This window comes from Phoxinus phoxinus, assembly GCF_949152265.1.
Source record: "Phoxinus phoxinus genome assembly, chromosome: 14".
Classification (NCBI taxonomy): domain Eukaryota; kingdom Metazoa; phylum Chordata; class Actinopteri; order Cypriniformes; family Leuciscidae; genus Phoxinus; species Phoxinus phoxinus.
In genome coordinates, this window is record NC_136889.1 from 2083824 (window position 1) to 2102907 (window position 19084).

A 19084-nucleotide genomic window follows, 5' to 3' on the forward strand; every position below is an offset into this window, starting at 1 on the left:
ATAACTTTTAACCACAAGCCTCCTCAAGCCATGAGAACCTTCTCTGTGTCTGCGCCTCGACTTGGGAATATATTTGTGAATTATTGCTGATGTAGCGTGGGTTCTCGTTCAACATGGCAGCTGAATAACTCAGTGACATGCAACTTGGCCCAGATGTCAGAGGTCAAGTAAATCAATCAACAGTGCAGTAATAATAATCACATTAAGGTCATGTGATGTGTTTATAATGGGGAATAAAATGCATGCTTTCATGTTTCATATGTGTCTCATTTTGATCTAAACTTTGATTTTGATATAAAAGTCAATATAACAGATAATAATATAGCAGGTGAAACTCGAAAAATATCGTGCAAAAGTTAATTTATTTCAGTAATTCAACTTAAAAGGTGAAACTAATATATTATATAGACTCAAAGTGAGATATTTCAAGCCTTTATTTGTTATAATTTTGATGATTATGGCTTACAGCTTATGAAAACCCCAAATTCAAAATTAGAATATTGTGAAAAGGTTTTCATAAGCTGTAAGCCATAATCATCAACATTATAACTAATAAAGGCTTGAAATATCTCACTTTGAGTCTATATAATATATTAGTTTCACCTTTTAAGTTGAATTACTGAAATAAATTAACTTTTGCACAATATTAAATTTTTTTGAGTTTCACCTGTAATATAATATAATAATGTGTGGAATATCTGATGTGTAAAATTTAAAATTTAACTCCTTTTCATTTTGGCTGAAATATAATCTAATGTTGACATGTTCTTGATGACTGACAATAAATACTAGATATATAATATATATATATTATTGTATTATTGTTCAAAATGGAGTCATGCTGCTTTATAATGCTTTAATTTCATGTAGCAGGATTGAGGAAAAGAAAAACATTAAAAACGGTCTCCCTTTAAATTCAGGAGTGTGAACTTAATTTATTTGGCCACAATTTAAATGAAATGAGGAATTAATATGTTCAACACAATCATACAACAGAGGGAACTTACTTCAGTCCAACACAGCAACTAAAATATTCAGATTATTCGTATGTGTTTTGTTCAAGGTTTCCATCAAACACACTTCATGTTGTGTTGTTCCACTTTAAAGATTTTTGGTGTCATTGAGAAATTATTATGGAAATTGATGCATGCGTTCTTCCATAATTTTTATGGACATTTTTATTTTATTTTTATTTTTATTTTAAATTTAAGCTTTGTGGTGTTTTATTGCTATTTGATTGTTTTTGTGACACTTTGGGACTGTTTTTAAACCCCGTTACTGTAGCACTTTGAGATTTCATGGAAATGTGAAGTGCATCATAAATAAAATGTATTATTATTATTATTATTATTATAATGGTCTATAAAACGTATGTATATAGTTAAACATATTTATAATATAAAAAACATTTACATTTCAATTTAATGTTTCTGAAAGTAGTCCAAATGTTGTGTGTATGTTTAAGTAACACAACAGTTGCATGCATTTATTTGAATATCATTTAAATTGTAATATATTATGCGCTTAAGATCAAATTTAAACTATTCTGCATTTGCCTCATTCATTCAAATCCATTCAAATTTAGGAATTAGAATTTATTTTTTTGGAACCTACAATTCATTCTCACTTCAGTTCTGAGTGCTTGTAGAGATATGATTGACCAGTAGATGGCGCTGTTATTTAATATTTCACAGCACACAGTTTATTTGTTTTACCATCATGTTGTTTGATACTAACCGCAATCCCCAATTAACTAAAGTAACCATCCAAATCAATTAGTTAACATTCATATTTATCACGATAATCTGGAATGCCCTGTGTCACTGTTCATTTGCACACAGTACAGTGAACTCGGGATATTATCGGCAATTATTGTGCCGTTTCAAAGGGAGTGTGATTGTGCCAAAAACAAGGCCTTGCTCTGATGGTCTTCTGGATGCTGCTCAATTATTATATCATCAAAAGATCAATCGTTTAATGTCGCTGCATTAATTATGCAGCATTATGTTAATGAGTAGGACTACCTGATTTGCTGAGACTATAAGCATGGTCATGAATATTAATTCGGTTATGTGATTGGATGCTCCATGAAAATGAACAAAATAATGTCATAATATTAAATAGTAATCCATGAGCCAAGCATTTTCAATCATAACATGAAGAGAAAGCCTTTTTCTTTTTTTCTGTGGAACAGCATATGAATATTTAAACAATGTTCAAACTACACTTTTTCCAGACAATGTAAGTACACACACACACACAGACACACACACACACACACACTGTTGCAGTAGAAAAAACACGTATGTACATTGTGTGTAAAGATATAATATATATTATTGTAGTTAGTAAATATGAAACAGAATAGTTATATAGGCTGCACACACATACACACACACATACACACACACACACACACACACACACACACACACACACACACACACACACACACACTGTTGCAGTAGAAAAAACATGTATGTAGATTGTGTGTAAATATATCATATATATTACTGTAGTTAGTAAATATGAAACAGAATAGTATATATAGGCTACACACACACACACACACACACACACACACACACACACTTAAATATGTTTCCCACTATGACAACTTGCAAACTAAGACTTTTAAATGTTAGAGCTCACTGGAGTAAATTACTAAAATAGTGTGACAGCTAAACCCGGACTTAACTTCATGTACTGTGCATGTGGTATATTAGTATTTCAAATTTTTTGTTAATATAGTAACCCAAGCAATATAATCTGTAACTTTGTAATAAGTATTGTGCGGGAGAGTGACTGAACTCGTGCATCCGCGTAACAGGGAGGAGCGCGCGCCTGTGGTTAAATCGGACACGCGCTTAATCTCCAGTTAGTCAGTCTCTCTCAGGCAGCTTCAGGTTCGGTTCGGGTCTGGAAATGGGTCGGCAGGGGCAGAGATGGTCAGTGTGGATCCTGTTATTCGGATTGTCAGTGTCTGTTAGCGGGATAACACGACAGGAACTTTTTCCTTTCGGGAGGAGCGCGAGCGATCAGACTCTCAGTGACGGGAGCGATGAGACGCGCGAGATCTCTCTGGAGAAGCCCGTCACGTTTTACGACGGACAGTTCAACAAGATTTACGTGAGTGTTTGTTATTAATACGTATGATTCAGGAATGACCCTAGAACAACATACTTTGATATTTACTATTAAAGTTAAAATTGAATTGCCATATAATATGGCCCATATTCATGCACTATGGTATTAAATTGTCCTCCAGGATGCAAGTTTCTTGGTGTGTGTGTGTGTGTAGGCTACATACTGTATACACATACACACTCTAAAAAAATGTAGACACATTTTTTTTTTGTCAAATACGGACAAACCCAACGGTTGGGTTAAACAATTTACTTAAATACACTCTAAAAAATGCTGGGTTGGTTTAACCCAATTTTGGGTCAAATATGGACAAACCCAAACTTTTGATTAAAAATGCTTTATAAAAATTTAACCCAACGGCTGGGTTTGTCCATATTTGACCCAAATTTAGGTTGAAACAATGCAGCATTTTTTGGTTGTCTCCCACACACACACACACACACACACACACACACACTGTGTGTTATATATATATATATACATATATATATTTATCAACCAATATATATATGTTATATATATATATATATATATATAACACACACACATACACACATATATATATATATAGGCCTAAATATAACACACACACACACACACATATAGGCCTAAATATAACACACACACACACCCACACTTATATATACTGTGTGTTATATACTGTATATATATTTATCAACCAATATATATATGTTATATATATATATATATATATATATAACACACACACACACACACACACACACACATATAGGCCTAAATATAACACACACACACACCCACACTTATATATATACTGTGTGTTATATACTGTATATATATTTATCAACCAATATATATATATATATTATTTATATATGTATATATAACACACACACACACATATATATATAGGCCTAAATATAACACACACACACATACATATACTGTGTGTTATATACTGTATATATATTTATCAACCAATATATATATATATTATTTATATATGTATATATAACACACACACACACACATATATATAGGCCTAAATATAATACACACACACACACACACACACACACACACATACATATATAGGCCTAAATATAACACACACACACACACACACACACACATTCATATATAGGCCTAAATATAACACACACACACACACACACACAGACTCACACACACACAGCTGTCCAGTGGCAACATTATATGTGTCTACGGTTTGTAGATCAGTCAGGGTTTTTTCCCCAAAGTAAACAGAATAAAGTCTTAGTCTATAGGTTCACATTGCAGTTTGTTTTTGTCATGTTTTCTTGCCATCTGATTTTATTGACACAGTGCATTAAGTACAAAAGCAGCACATTTGGCAATGAATCAGGCAACAACACACACAAACAGCTCATTATACTCCTCCTAAAATAGACATGTGGTGTCCCAGTGCTAATTGAGTAATATATCATTTAACAAGGTTTTAAAAACAACAAGTTATTACTGAAAGCTGGTTTATTCTCCAGTCGACGGATCTGTCACTATTTATACAGTATTGTGTTGTCATTTTTTATATAGTATAGATGTTATTTTATGCATGTAACATATTCAATGAGAACACATGTGCTTTTATTCACTGAGAATTGAGTGATTGATTGCATTGATGAATCATTAACTATTAGAGTAGAAATGTTTATCATGAAAGTAAAGAGTCAGTTTTGCTTTCATGAGTGATTCTGTAGTGAAATACTCAAGACACATTCCTGCATATCTGTGTATTGATCGGGTGGATTGACTCACGGACCGTTTTAGATGTTTTAAAGGGGTGGTTGATTATGATTTCACTTTTCTAACTTTAGTTAGTGTGTAATGTTGCTGTTTGATCATAAACAACATCAAAGGGAAAGGGTAATATTTGGTTTTACAGAAAAGGACTAAAACAAACGGCTGGTAGGAACTACACGACATTCCTCCCGGGTTAGTGACATCACCAACCCTAAAATTTACATAAACCCCGCCCCCGGAACACGATTTATAGATTATCATGACAGAATATGCTAATCAATGACTAGAAGATAACTACACATAAGCTTCATAAATTCATCAACTAACCATTCAGAAATAAGTCTCTCCATTATTGTCTAAATCCGGTTTGAACATAAAAGGCTAAAAGTTTTTGAAATTTTCAGTGCATGTGTGTGTGTGTGTGTGAAGCCCCGTTCACACCGCCAGCGACACGCAGCGACAAAGCGACAAGATCCCATTTATTTCAATGGAGCGCTGGCGACTTCCGGCGACACGAGCGACAGTGACCGTTGGCGTCAGAATGTGGGCGTGTCAAGCGACAAAAGTTCAGAAATTTCAACTTTATGCAAATGAGAAGCGAGCAACAACCAATAGGAAAGAAGACCTTCAGTGGAGCTCACGTTACGTCTCGAGTGCAGGCAAGACAGAGTTCGAGGGCGATTTCACTTATATTATTTGACTAACCACATTCATGGATATAATCAGGGGTGCACATAACTGGTACGCATGCGCGACAAAAATCAGGAATGCGTAATGCCACTTGTGTTACTGCGCGCCTTTGCGTACTTTAAGGGTAACTGTCGCCAAAATGCAACCTAGACAGTGTTAAAGGATAATTCCGGTATTTAACACCTTGAGTCTATATTGTAGTTTGTTTTGGATGAACAAGAGTGGTGGACAACATTTTTTTGACAATGGTTCCTCTCTCGAGTTTTTGACTATAAAAGAATTGGCCATGGACCCATTTAACATTGGAGTCAATGGGCATGTCCGAAAATGTCATTAAAACAGCCAATAATGTTCGTTTACAAAACTGTTAAACTCACCGAGTGATTAGTGATGTTAGTTGATGTTCCAGAAACAAAAAGTGTTGCGAAATACAGTTTCTGTCGTGTTTTATTCATCATTTTGTAAAATCACATTGAATTCTGTTGAAGGACTGAGTGCTCGTTAATATAAATGTGCTACCGGGAACGGAAAGGGGGCTGTTTACATTTGGTCGATGTAGTCTTTTTGCTCGCTTCCGTTTCTCATAAGGCTAGCGAGCAGAGCTCTTTACCGCAGTTTTTGACCGCACAAATTCTAACCATATTGAAAGACGTGACCACTGACCAGTGCAATATGAAGTTGAACTCGACTGTGACCGTGAGTGTCCCGCGAGACATAAACATCGGTTATCGCCATCAAGTGGTCGGGAGTGTGCTAACGCTTCAGATTCAAATATTGAGCGGAAGTTACACGGTTCTGAAAAAATAGTTCCACTATAGCAAAATAAACGGATTGGAATCATATATTGCGACGATATATTGTTTATAATCATCAACGAACACCACTAAACACTCGGTGAGTTTAACAGTTTTGTAAACGAACATTATTGGCTGTTTTAATGACATTTTCGGACATGCACATTGACTCCAATGTTAAATGGGTCCATGGCCAATTCTTTTATAGTCAAAAACTCGAGAGAGAGGAACCATTGTCAAAAAAATGTTGTCCACCACTCTTGTTCATCCAAAACAAACTACAATATAGACTCAAGGTGTTAAATACCGGAATTATCCTTTAATTTCATTTTTTCACAGACGAAAACGAGACGATAACTAAATAAAAACCCGTTTTAAATGACGACCACTGAACGGATAAACGAATAAAAACTAGACGGAAATGTTAGGGAGGGACGATTGGGGAAGAGATCCAGTCAGACTCAGAACTGATTTGCGTTTGTGGAAGATGCGCACATTTGAATTGTAACGTGCCGATCTACCGGCGGCACACGAGTTGGTATGCGCTTGATGCATGTCTCAAATCGTTAAAAGATTTAAACGTCTGGGAGAAAGAGAAGAGCAGACATATGGAATGATCTGAATAAGAGTGACGACGCGAAAGAGAGCTTTATTCTGTATGTTTTTCTGTGCGAACACACACACACACACACACACGACCCAAAGCGTGCTGCGCGCAAGGACTGAATTGATCTCTCTTTCGCGTCTGAATGGACAAATACACACAACATTATGTTTATATACCGTTTTGGAGAGTATTCATGTAAACACAGTCGTCTTTACAGAGTGGCAGTGCGTAATAAACCTAATGCCTTCTGTACACTTAATATTGATCAAACAACAAACTAAAAAGAGAAAATGCACTGTTCTTTAATATCTTTAATAAGGATTAATTATATTTAATGTATACAAATCAATAACACTTCAAATACATTTTTTCCAAAGGTGTTTTCTATTATTTTAGGTCGTTTTTTTTCACGCTGATGTAAATTTAAGTGTTCGTTTTTTTAAAGTTTGGTTTTAGTTAGTTATTTTATGCTATAAAACCGGGAATGTGACGTCATGATTGACAGCTGTGGCCACGCTACATATGGGGTGAGTACCAAACACCATCTCCTGGTACTCACCTGAGTAACTCACTGAAAAAGTTATGTGCACCCCTGGATATAATAAAATGATGCATGGAAAAGAAACTGTGGACAGTCTCAGTGAGTTTAATTCATGCATTTATAGTTCGACTGTTGTAAGTTTTTGCTGCAAGTTTAGCACTGCTGCAGTTCACTTTACAGTTTCCCCTGCATTGTGTTGACTATTAGAGACAAGAACATTTATTATTTGTCAAATACGAATGACGTTTTAGTAATTTATGACCGTATGAGTGAGTTTAATTTGTTGCTTGATCGATCGTTAATCTAGTAAATGATTTAATCCACTGAATACTGCTATGGTAATATAAAAACACTCTCCCAACAGCATACCGTTTCTTTTGAGCCTATAATTTCTAGTCAAATTAAAATGATATAGTTGGTGATGCCCACAAGCGACTTCACGGTACAGAGACTAGCGACATACAGCGACAAAATCGCTGGCGGTGTGAACGGGGCTTGAGTCCAAGCTCTTGTTGCTCCGCCCCCTTTGCCGGGAGCAGCAGCTCATTTGCATTTAAAGGAACACACACAAATGGTGCGTTTTTGCTCACCCTCAAAAAGTGACAATTTTAACATGATATATAAAAATATCTGTGGGGTATTTTGAGCTAAAACTTCACACACACACTCTGGGGACATCAGAGATTTATTGTACATCTTGTGTAAAGGGCATTATACCGCCGCTTTAAAATGTGGTTGGAGGACTCGTACATCTCGTACATGGAGTATTTTCTCTGAGGACTTGACTAACAATAACATTCATAATTGAATGCTTCCTTTCCCACAGGTTTCCTTTGCCAATTTCCTTTCCAGGAGAAGCATTTCTATTTGAGTTGTTGTGGTTCTTCTTACCATGAACTCTTTATTTTAGCAGAATGCATTGCATCTCTTCATAACATAACATAACATTTCTTTTTAACTTGTAGTTGACAAAACTCCAGTGTTTTAGAGCAGATTATGAATGAATGGCAAAGTCACAAGAAGGAATGAGACGTTTCCTTCAGGATTTATAGGATCTCCTGCTGAATAAAAGTGCATGTGTTTGTAGCATTCTGACAACATCTGGAAAAGCAGTCAAAGCATGCACATCTGTTTTAGTGAGGTGTTGACCAGTCATTGTACAAACGATTAAAATGTGCGTTGCATTCCTTATTAAACCACTAAAAATTTTACTTTTCTTCATTCATTCTTCACTACAATCCGTATTCATGTTAAACTTTATTTCTCAGATGAATATGCCATTTCACAGTATATAATCCAAGCTATTAAGTGTTAATAATCTGTTATGTTACATTTTTTAATGCGCAGAGACGACTATAATTAGCCTAATTTCCATTAAAGTTTAAATACAGTCCCTGAGCCTGAATGCAGCCCTATATAGTATGTATTATGCATTTAGCAGACACTTTAATCCAAAGCAACTTGCAGTGTGTGTGAACATATATTGACGTACAGAGTATTCATGAAACAATTCCAGGATGACCCACCCGGAAACCTCTTTAAAAACAATCATTATGTTTGTAATTCTCTTGGGTGACGTTGTGGCACAGAAACAACTTTTAGCTATAAGACCGGATCAGTGAATCTGGTCAAGAATAAGACCAAGATAATGAATTTATCTTTTGAATATGAATTTGTCTGATTTTAGTTTGTCTGTGCTGATTAGGCTTTGTATCAGAGTAACAAAATATTTGACTTTATCGTCTGGATGTAGAGACACTAGAGACTTTGTCTTCTTTGATATCCTATTATATACAAAATAAGTCACACGTCAGTTTAAAATGTGCATTTTGTTGTCATTTTGTATTACATTGCAAGTTCAGAGTGTTGTTTTAGTTTTAAAAAAAATATTTCCTGTGTTTTTACTCTGTGTGTGTACATATGTGGGTGTTTGGCAATGGACTTTATTCCCTAAACCATCGCAAACACACACACACACACACACACACACTCAGTTTCTGTTGATTTTAGTGCAGATTTGAGTATTTACTCTTTTAAAGGTTACTTAATTTGTTTTGATGTAGCCTAAGTTTTAAAGTTTATGGTAGCATGAGACAAATAGAGAACTTATAGCCATTTTCGACACACGTGAGTATATATTATTATTATTACTAGTATTATTATTATTCTTTTATTAAATATTATTAAATATATTATTTTTATTATTATTTATTATTATTTTAAATATATATATATATATTTTAGCTATTTTGTCCTGTAGTTTTATTTTATTCTACACTGTAAACATTTATTTTCATGATTTATCACAACTTTAATTATTTTAAAGTTATCTATTAAACAATCTCATTCATTGTATTAACTCAATTTTTTTATTTCAATGAACTCAACATTTTAAGGTAATCAAAGGTATTACGCAACCATCAAGAGTCTCAAGAACCCCGAGTGTTCAATATAGAACCTCATTGAATTGATCATTGAATCAAAATCTGAAGTTATCAAACTTATGATCTCTATAGTTGACAGTATCTGTCAAAAAGTATTGTTGATTTAACTTAAAGTAAGTTACCTGCACTATAAAACAATATTTTCATGATTTGTTATCACAACTTTTGATCTTTTGTCAAATCAACTTCGATAACTAATGTGTGAAGATAACATACTATTTTGAGTTTCTGTTTATTAAACCATTCTTCTTCATTGTATTAACTCACATTTTTAATTACAACAAACTCAAAATTTTAAGGCAACAAGGTAAACCAACTTTTTTTTTTACAGTGTAATGTCTTGTACCGTAAAACATGTTATCACGTCTATGAATACTAATCATATGCAAATGATATGCAGATGAGGATATGCATAGTAAAACTAGGCGTTGTAAGCTCCATATATGGTTATTCCGGGCTGACTGGGATTTATAAAGTGAATCCTGCGCAGGTTCTGGCGTACGCACGCTTTTAAAAGTCTGAATATTTTTTTGCGTACGCCATTTTTGGCTTTCGTGCGCACGTGCACTTTTAGTAAAGATCCTACGCACAGTTTTATAAATGAGACCCCTGGTGTAAACAGGCCCTAAGTTATGGTTCTTGATTCCCATCATCAGAATCTTCTTCTGTAATATTATTATCACTATTATATCTCACATCTAGATCAACACCAATGGATTTGCTGCCCTGGAGAATCCTACAGGAGAATCCGAGTACCTGGGCAACATGCCGTCCAGTTTTAAGATGATCGCTGCTCTACAAGGCGACCTGGACACCAGCGACGGCGTAGGAAAGGTCTTCTTCCGCCAGGACTCGAGTCCTGCTCTTCTCAAACAGGCGGCCGATCACATCAACAGAGCCTTTCCTGAGGATGATATGGTCAATCCCATCCACGCGCTGGTGGTCACATGGGTGGATGTGGCCTATCACAGGGCTGAGAGCAGAGGAGACGGCCTGGAACACACCGGAAGAGTGAGGTTCAGTTTATTTGTGGGTTGTTACAGTCATTTTATCATGCATTTTTAAAATAAGGTATTGTTGGTCGTTTCTATTGGTGGTTGCGTTGTATTTTTGTTAGGCTACATAACAGTAACACATACTTGCGTAGAGTATGTTTTGAGCATAAGAATAATGCATCATATGTGACCCTGGATCACAAAACCAGTCATAAGTCACACGGGTATATTTGTGGCAATAGCCAACAATACACTGTATGGGTCAAAATTATAGATTTTTCTTTTATGCCAAAAATCATTAGGATATTAAGATCATGTTCCATGAAGATATTTAGTAAATTTCCTACCGTAAATATATAAAACATGTATTTTTGTGAGTGAATGCAGCACAATCGTGAACATAAATGCACAACTCCTTAAGTGTCACCGGCCCACCGGTGGGCCCAAATTCATTACATATTTAAAATAGTAATATCCTATACTAAACCTAAACTAATATTGACAAACTATATATCATTTGAAAGCTTACAATCTCTAGTTTTCATATTTGGTGACTGATTTTCAAAATATATTACAGAGGAGCTGTAATTTATCAATTTGAAACAATAATATTTTCATACTCCTAAGGTGTTCAGTCCTTTATTTTGAAATAGTGATGAATATGAAAAATCATGAAAAAAATGGTAGAAAACTCAGTTTGTTTTCATGCCAAGAGTTCAAAAGATAGCATTTGTTCAATTATTTTAGAAAAAAAGGTCTGAAAATGTTTTAGAAATAAAGAAAAACCACATATGGAAATACAGGCGCCCTTATATGGGCAGTAATGTCAACTAGTGAAAAAGTGTGGTACTGCGCCCAAACAAAATCTTACTGAAAGCTCATTTTTTGAGATATCAACTTAAAATTTAAAACACAACTTGTTCAGATTTTTGCCTTTGATTTTTGTGCAGTTTTAGAGTCACCAGGGTTTTGAAAAAATATATTTTATATAAAATATGAATAATACATTTTTTATTTTTTTTATTTTCATAAACTCAAACTTCTATAACTTTTTTTCTGTTACACTTTCTTAATTTATTTCACTTCTACAAAAATCTGCCAATTTTCTTCTTTAAAACAAGACCAATCTTACATCCATATTCCAAAGAATTCTTGAGTTACAAACATTTAAGTTCGGAAAGTGCATTTTCATGTATATTTAAAAAAAGGGGGGTGACACTTAGGTCCCATATTGTCAAAACTAAAATTTCCTGGCTTTTGTTCATGTCCAGTGGCTATAAAACTAACATATAAGTTTTAAAACAGTCGATCCACAGACAAATGCACACAGCCTGCATAAAGTAGCTGTGTCTTTGTGACTTCCGTATAAATGTGATTACAGAACTACTAAGTCTCCGCCTTCAGTCACCACCCCCACCAATGGTGGGTCACTCAGAAAACAACAGGCCAATCAGAAGAGAGGCTCATGAATATTAAGTAGACAGGCCAAACTCGACCTGCTCTTGGCAGAGCTCCTGAGAAAGGAGCTGTAAAAAATATATATTGTGTTTTTTGTTACTTATACCGCAAATATATATTCTTAAGGACATCAAAACCTAAAATAAAACTTCAGGTGTACAATATGGGACCTTTAAAGGCGATTTTCTCAATGTTTCGATTTTTGTGCACCCTCAGATTTCAGATTTTCAAATAGTCCTATTCTCACAAACTATACTTATTAAGCTTATTTATTCAGATTTCAGATGATGTATAAATCTCAAATTAATTTTTTTTACCCATGTGACAGTTTTTTTGGTCCAGAGTCACAATTGAGGTATAGTTCGTTGTTCGTACTGCCGGTCGCCTTGTATTGTTGTTAGGCTACATAACACATACTTGCGTAGAGTATGTTTTGAGCATAAGAATAATGCATCATATAATGACTATCAATGCATGTATCAAACTCGCTCGCATTGCAAAGATCACATTCCTATTCCTTATTTTACAGTTTAAATATCTAAAAATTTAAGTTGCAGTAAATGCATTTTAAGCCACAATTAAAGCATAATTGCATAAGATTTTAAGGCTTCATATAATATATTGCATTTTGAATATAAATGGCTGAACTCTTCCACTTATTTTTAATATAAAGAGTTAAAAACAAGTGGAAAAACTCCTGTGTTACTTTAGAGTAATTAATATACTAAGTGTTTAATCACGATTAATCGCATCTAACATAAAAATTTGTACTTTATTCCCTAAACCATCACAAACTTCAACTCAGTGTCTGTTGATTTTAGGGCATTTACTAGTGAGTATTTACTTTTTTTTATATAAAGGTTTCAGTAGCATGAAAAAATATGGAATTAATGTAGCCCTTTTCTACACGAGTGCATTTTTATAATGAATCTAATATTAATTATTAAAATAATAATTATTATTTTAATAGTTGAATATATTTATTATTATTTTATTTTAACAATTTTGTACAATACTTTTATTTTAATATTATGAATACATTTTTTTAAATATATATTTATCATTTTTATTTTATTTTGAATCCTTTTGTTGTGTTTTTTTTCTTTTTCTTAATTTTTATATCTATTTATATTTATATGTATGCATTGTTTTGTTTAGTTTTAGTAATGTTAATTAAGTACTTCATCTTAAGCTAAATGAAAATGAGAAAGGTTACAATAAAATAAGTTTTTTAATCAAATCATTGACTCTAATTGAAAATGAATGACTTCTGACGGCAGATTGCTGTACGTGTGAATGAGTCATCGGATTCAATTGATAGTATAAAAATGCAGAGTTAATAAATCATGTTGTTTAACCTCACAGCGAAATACTTTTCAACTGGTCATTGCTTCTGTGGAGACGATGTCGTACGCGATACTCCTGTACCCGAGAGAGTCGATGCAGTTCCAGAGCACAGGCGGCAGCTTCACGATGCACGCCGGCTTCAGTAAAGGACAGGAGACATACTCGCTCTTTTTCAAGAAACCAGGACCGTACTATCGCATCACAGACGACACCGAGGCATCGGTCAGGAACTTAGCTGAGTAAGTTCGGTTGCTGTTTGTGTTGGTCTCGTAAGGATAGTTCACCATAAATATTGCCATCATTCATGTTCCAAATCTTTCTTCTGTGAAAATGAAAACCAGACATTCTGACGAAGCTTCACAACATTTTTTCCCTTACAATTAGATTATGTGCCCTATTTTAACGATCTAAGCGCATGGTCTAAAGTGCACTTAGGGCGTCCGAATCCACTTTTGCTAGTTTAACGACGGGAAAAATGGTCGGTGCTCCCGGCGCATGGTCTAAAATAGGTTATCCTTATTCTCTTAATGAGTAATGGGTGTGTTTTGGGCTTTACGTGCAATAAACCAATCAGAATCTCCCATTCCCCCTTAAATGGTCGCGCCATGGCAGATTCCCTATTTACATGACGGGATATGATAGTGGAAAGACTGAACGTGTCTCCAGAGCGCAAACGGATCTGCTCGTGCGCGAGGTTAAAGTGCGCAAGCAGACCATCTACGGGACAAGCCGGATTCCACCATATCTTTATGTACACTGTACACAATAATAACCTTTTACATTGTAATTCTTTTATTTTTAATATTTGGCATGTTTGTGTGCTGTTGCGCGTCCTTGTGTGTGCAATTAGCAGAGTGTACGCGCGTCGTGGACCCGCCTATAGGCTCGCATTACTAACGCGCTCTTTAAATAACAAAAAAATATTGCGCCATTGACTTTAGAGCAGGGTTCAGTTGGTCAACGGCTCCGTTTATTTCTGTTCCTTAAAATAGCAAATGCATTTGCTATTTAGACAACATGGCGCAGGACGTGAAAACTGCGTCAGGCTGAAACTAGCAAAAAACACTCGCCTTGAACCCTCTGGGGACCAAAAACGCGCCGGCGCGTTTGCCTCGTTTTTTTTCACATAGCAGCAAAATAGACTTAAAATACTCCCGTCATTTTTTGTCATACAGGCTTAAGAAATATGAAAAAATAAACTGTTAAATGTCTTCTTTTTTATGGGTTCACTTAAAATCTAAATATGTGAAGTTGGTCGTATGTGGTCTTATATCAGAAAATGTAAGTTTGAGTTTTTTGAATAACCATGCATAAATAATATTCTCTCTGTACATACATGTTGCTCACATATTATGATAGTCATGTTCGTGCTAAATAGAGTGTAATTACACCTTTGCCATTAATATGTTTATAAGCAACTGAAAAAAATACAAATATCAGGGCATGTCAAAACATCTCAAGGACCCCAAAAACACCTCAGACCCCAGAGTGCTAAACTCACTCACTCACACAAGCATTAAAGCCTGATGCTTTTTTTTTTACCACGGGGGACTTTAATACAAGAATACGTGTCTGTGAGGTATGAAAAATAATCCTAAGTCTTGTTTTAAACTTTTTCAGAAAGCAAGACTTAATATCTGAAGTAATTTTGGATCTCAAGTAAATATAGCTTGATTTAATCCAAGACTGAGTAAGAAAATCTATTTTATTTATCTTTGCAGTGGGGGCTGCTTTTATTGAGCCTTGTGCTAGTTTTTGCACTTTTTGGAGCTTGACAGAAAATAACTATATGAAGATGTCTCCATTTATGTTCCACAGAAAATAAATAACAGTAGGTGCGTTTCCATTACAGATTCTCCCTCATTTCTGCTTCGAGGTCTTGATTGTGGCATTTCTTTGAGGTTTATAATCCAGTATTCCTGTAATTATTTTGTCTTTTATGAGTTTAATGAAAAACTCTGTCTCATCTTCTGTCCAAACACACCGCGTCCTCTTAAGTCAGGTGACTGTAAATGCGCAAAAACTGTTTCCATTGCAGTTTTGCGAAATATTAATTTTTAAAAACTTTTTTGCGATAAATGGAAGGTTTTGCGAAATTGACGGTTTTCCATTGGCCGTATTTTCAATTCGCAATTTCAATTTGCACAATTTGAAGGGTAATGGAAACGCGGCTAGTGTTAATGCTAACACTTTCTTTTCTATTCTATAGAATTCTATATTCAAAAAATGTTTTTATATACATGTACTGCGTTAGACTAAACTGGGAAGGGTCACAGCACTTACATATTGTTGTCCTATTGTTAGTTTGACGGCTTCTATTGTTCTCCTCATTTGTAAGTCGCTTTGAATAAAAGCGTTTGCGAAATTATTAAATGTAAATGTAAATAATGACTGGATTTAAATTTTTAGGTGATTTAATAATGTTTCGGTGGCTTGTCCACTGTTTAGCAGTGTCAATGTACTTTCAGCACGTTTTTCCCACACTGGTGTTGAATGTCTTTTCCAGGCAGACTAACTCCGGGAAGCGTGGCGTGTGGGTGTTTGAGATCGGGACGTTCCCTCACTTCACGAACGTCGCCCCTGGAGAAGTGCCAGATTTCCCCTCGGACTCCCACACATCCAGGACCGCAGGAACACACAACCAGCAAGTCCAGGTCTATCCCGATATCCAACAGGAGAACCTGCATGGAGTTTACCATCATCCAGAACACCCTCCTCCCGTTCAGGTGCACACGGTTCAGTTCACACCTCAAGATCCCCAGGTCGTGGAAATCGTGAATGAGGACAACATCGAGGTGGACGGTCAGCATGAATGGTTTATTTACTACAGGGTTCCCACGGGTCCTTGAAATCCTTGAAAGTTTGTGAATCTGAAAAAAGAAAAATTCAAGGCCCTGGAAAGTTTAAAAAAAATAAACACACATAGACACAGGTCCTTGAAAGTGCTTGAATTTATTTTGTGCATGGAAAAAATCCATATTATTCCCTCCGGTCCGCTAATGTGTTATTTCTCCAACACGTCGTGGCCTATGCACACTAGCTTGCTTGATTTACGTTAGTTACGCACATTTATCCGTTACGTTAAGTGTTTCCCGCGTGAGGTACTTTGTGTTGTACGTTGTCACGACGTTCACGCGCGCACGAAACTACTACGATGGAACCTCAACGTTTGTTGTTGGACACAATAAACGTGTCCCCACATTAAAGGGTAACTCTCGCCAAAATTGATCCTAGGCTATTTTTGTAAATCTACCCGAGTCAAACATTCGTGTAAAGGCATCATTAGAATGGAAACTCCACTTTTAAGTTTGACCGTATTTTCGTTTTCGGTCAAAATGCCTTTTGAATGGGAGTGCACGGGGCGCTACTATGATAGCATCGCTGTTTTTAAAACACTAATGCGGCTCAACACAACATGAAACTGTGCTGGAAGCGTCACCAGCGGCTCTACACATGAACTCCAGCATTGACTACATTGTTTGTGTACACAGAGTTTACTAAAAATAAAGATTTTGAACAACTCACTGTGTTTCCGTCCGCCGCCATTTTGTCAGTCAAAAGTAGTCGATCTCCGAATGCAACGTAATATGAGGAAAAGTCATGAACTTCTAATTCCAATGAAAAGCATGATAACTTAGACACTTAGCTCATGGCAATATCTCATGGAAACGATCTTTAGGAGCTTATCATCTTTACTCTCCTCATGTTACGTCGCATGACTCGGGTAGATTAACAAAAATAGCCTAGGTTCAATTTTGGCGTGAGTTATCCTTTAAGTCCTTGAATTTGAGGGTATTTGACCTGGAAAGTCTTTGAAAGGTCCTTGAATTTGAAGTTAACCAAGGTGTGGGAACCCTGTTACTAGAATAATGAACAACTTTGTACTTTTCTTGAGCCCGAATGATTCTTATTCTTTGCGTACAGTATATACATACAACTCCGGGGAATGTGGCGGGCACAGATGCTCCAAATTTGGCGAGTGTAGGAGTAACCCGAGCGGACGATGCTGCCAGTGTAAGCCTGGATACTACGGCAATGGGATTCAATGCGTATCTGATGGTAATGTGTCTCTCTAATGAGCTTCAGTTCAGTTATTATTGCTTTCATCTCTATTATAGAATTGTTTTCGTATGATGGGTTATGATCACTGACAGCCTGTGCAAATGTGAATATATACAGTCTACAGATATTAGACTCTAAAAAATGTTTTGTTAGCTGAATCCCTTGAGGATTAATATTTTTTTGAAAAAAAAAATTTTTTTGAGCTCCCCCTGAGATTTTAAGATAATATTTCAATAATTTAATAACACATTCATGTTCACAGCGGTGTTATTTTAGTATCTTAATATTTTTTAAGTTTTTATTTTATATTTTCCGGTTTCATTTGAGTTAGTTTGAATAATTTTGTTGTCATTTTTAATTTTTCAAAATTGTTTATATAGTTTTTTTTTTTATAATTGATTTTCAGATTTATTTTGAGTTATTTTAGAACATAAAGTTTAACCAAATGAAAATAAGAACTCTTGCTAAATCAACTAGCTGAAATATAATTTATTTTAATGATTATTTTATTTCAGTTAATTTAAATATAATAATAGTATAATAATGATCCTGGTTCATAGTTTTCTGACTATTAATTAGTTTAATGGTCACATGACATGAAGATGAACAACAAATAATTTAAATTTTAATTATATTTTATTTTAATTTAAAGATATTTACTTTTTATTTGACACTTTTATATATTTTTAATTGTTTTTATTACTCCTTTTTATAAACAGGCAAGTTACAACTGCATAACATTTACATTTAATAATAATAATAATAATATGATGATGATGATGATGATACAATAAAATAGCAAAAAAATATATGATTTAATTAATAGCTTTTCATGCACTCACAAATCCTCTGTGGTTCTCTCAAAAAACAACAGCAACAAAAACAGTTTGGGAAATCCTGGATTGGAATATACAATGTTTTACATGTAATTAGTTGCTGACATCAAAGTGTGTGTCATATTATGGGACAAAACATTAAAGGTAGGGTAGGTCAGAATTGTCTAAAAAAACTTTTATTCAAATTTGTTTAAACTGTCTTTATATACCAATACATCATTAAAATGCAAGTACTCTGAAATAGAGAGTATAAAAAACTGAGTGACTCTAGTGTATTTAATCTTCAATAAACACAGCTCATTAATTCCATTCACTCCCACCTAAAAACGGGTGCGCGACTGCACGCACGTGGGCAGAGCCAGTAATAGCGGCGGTAGTCATGGCGACGGAGAGTGACAGTCG

General features: G+C 34.9%; 1 protein-coding gene across 2 annotated transcripts in view; it reads left to right on the forward strand.

The window, feature by feature from the left end:
- Positions 1–19084, forward strand: part of nid1a (nidogen 1a) — a 73199-nt gene that overhangs the window by 7965 nt on the left and 46150 nt on the right. Inside the window, exons 1-5 of one of the 2 annotated variants that reach the window (XM_079636298.1) lie at positions 2864–3129; positions 10687–10995; positions 13803–14023; positions 16291–16586; positions 17709–17843. In XM_079636298.1, the coding sequence (XP_079492424.1) occupies positions 2926–3129; positions 10687–10995; positions 13803–14023; positions 16291–16586; positions 17709–17843 (1165 nt within the window). In that variant the 5' untranslated portion in view covers positions 2864–2925. Of the gene's footprint in view, positions 1–2863; positions 3130–10686; positions 10996–13802; positions 14024–16290; positions 16587–17708; positions 17844–19084 lie in introns of those variants that run through there. The other variant, XM_079636299.1, reaches the window with a different exon arrangement.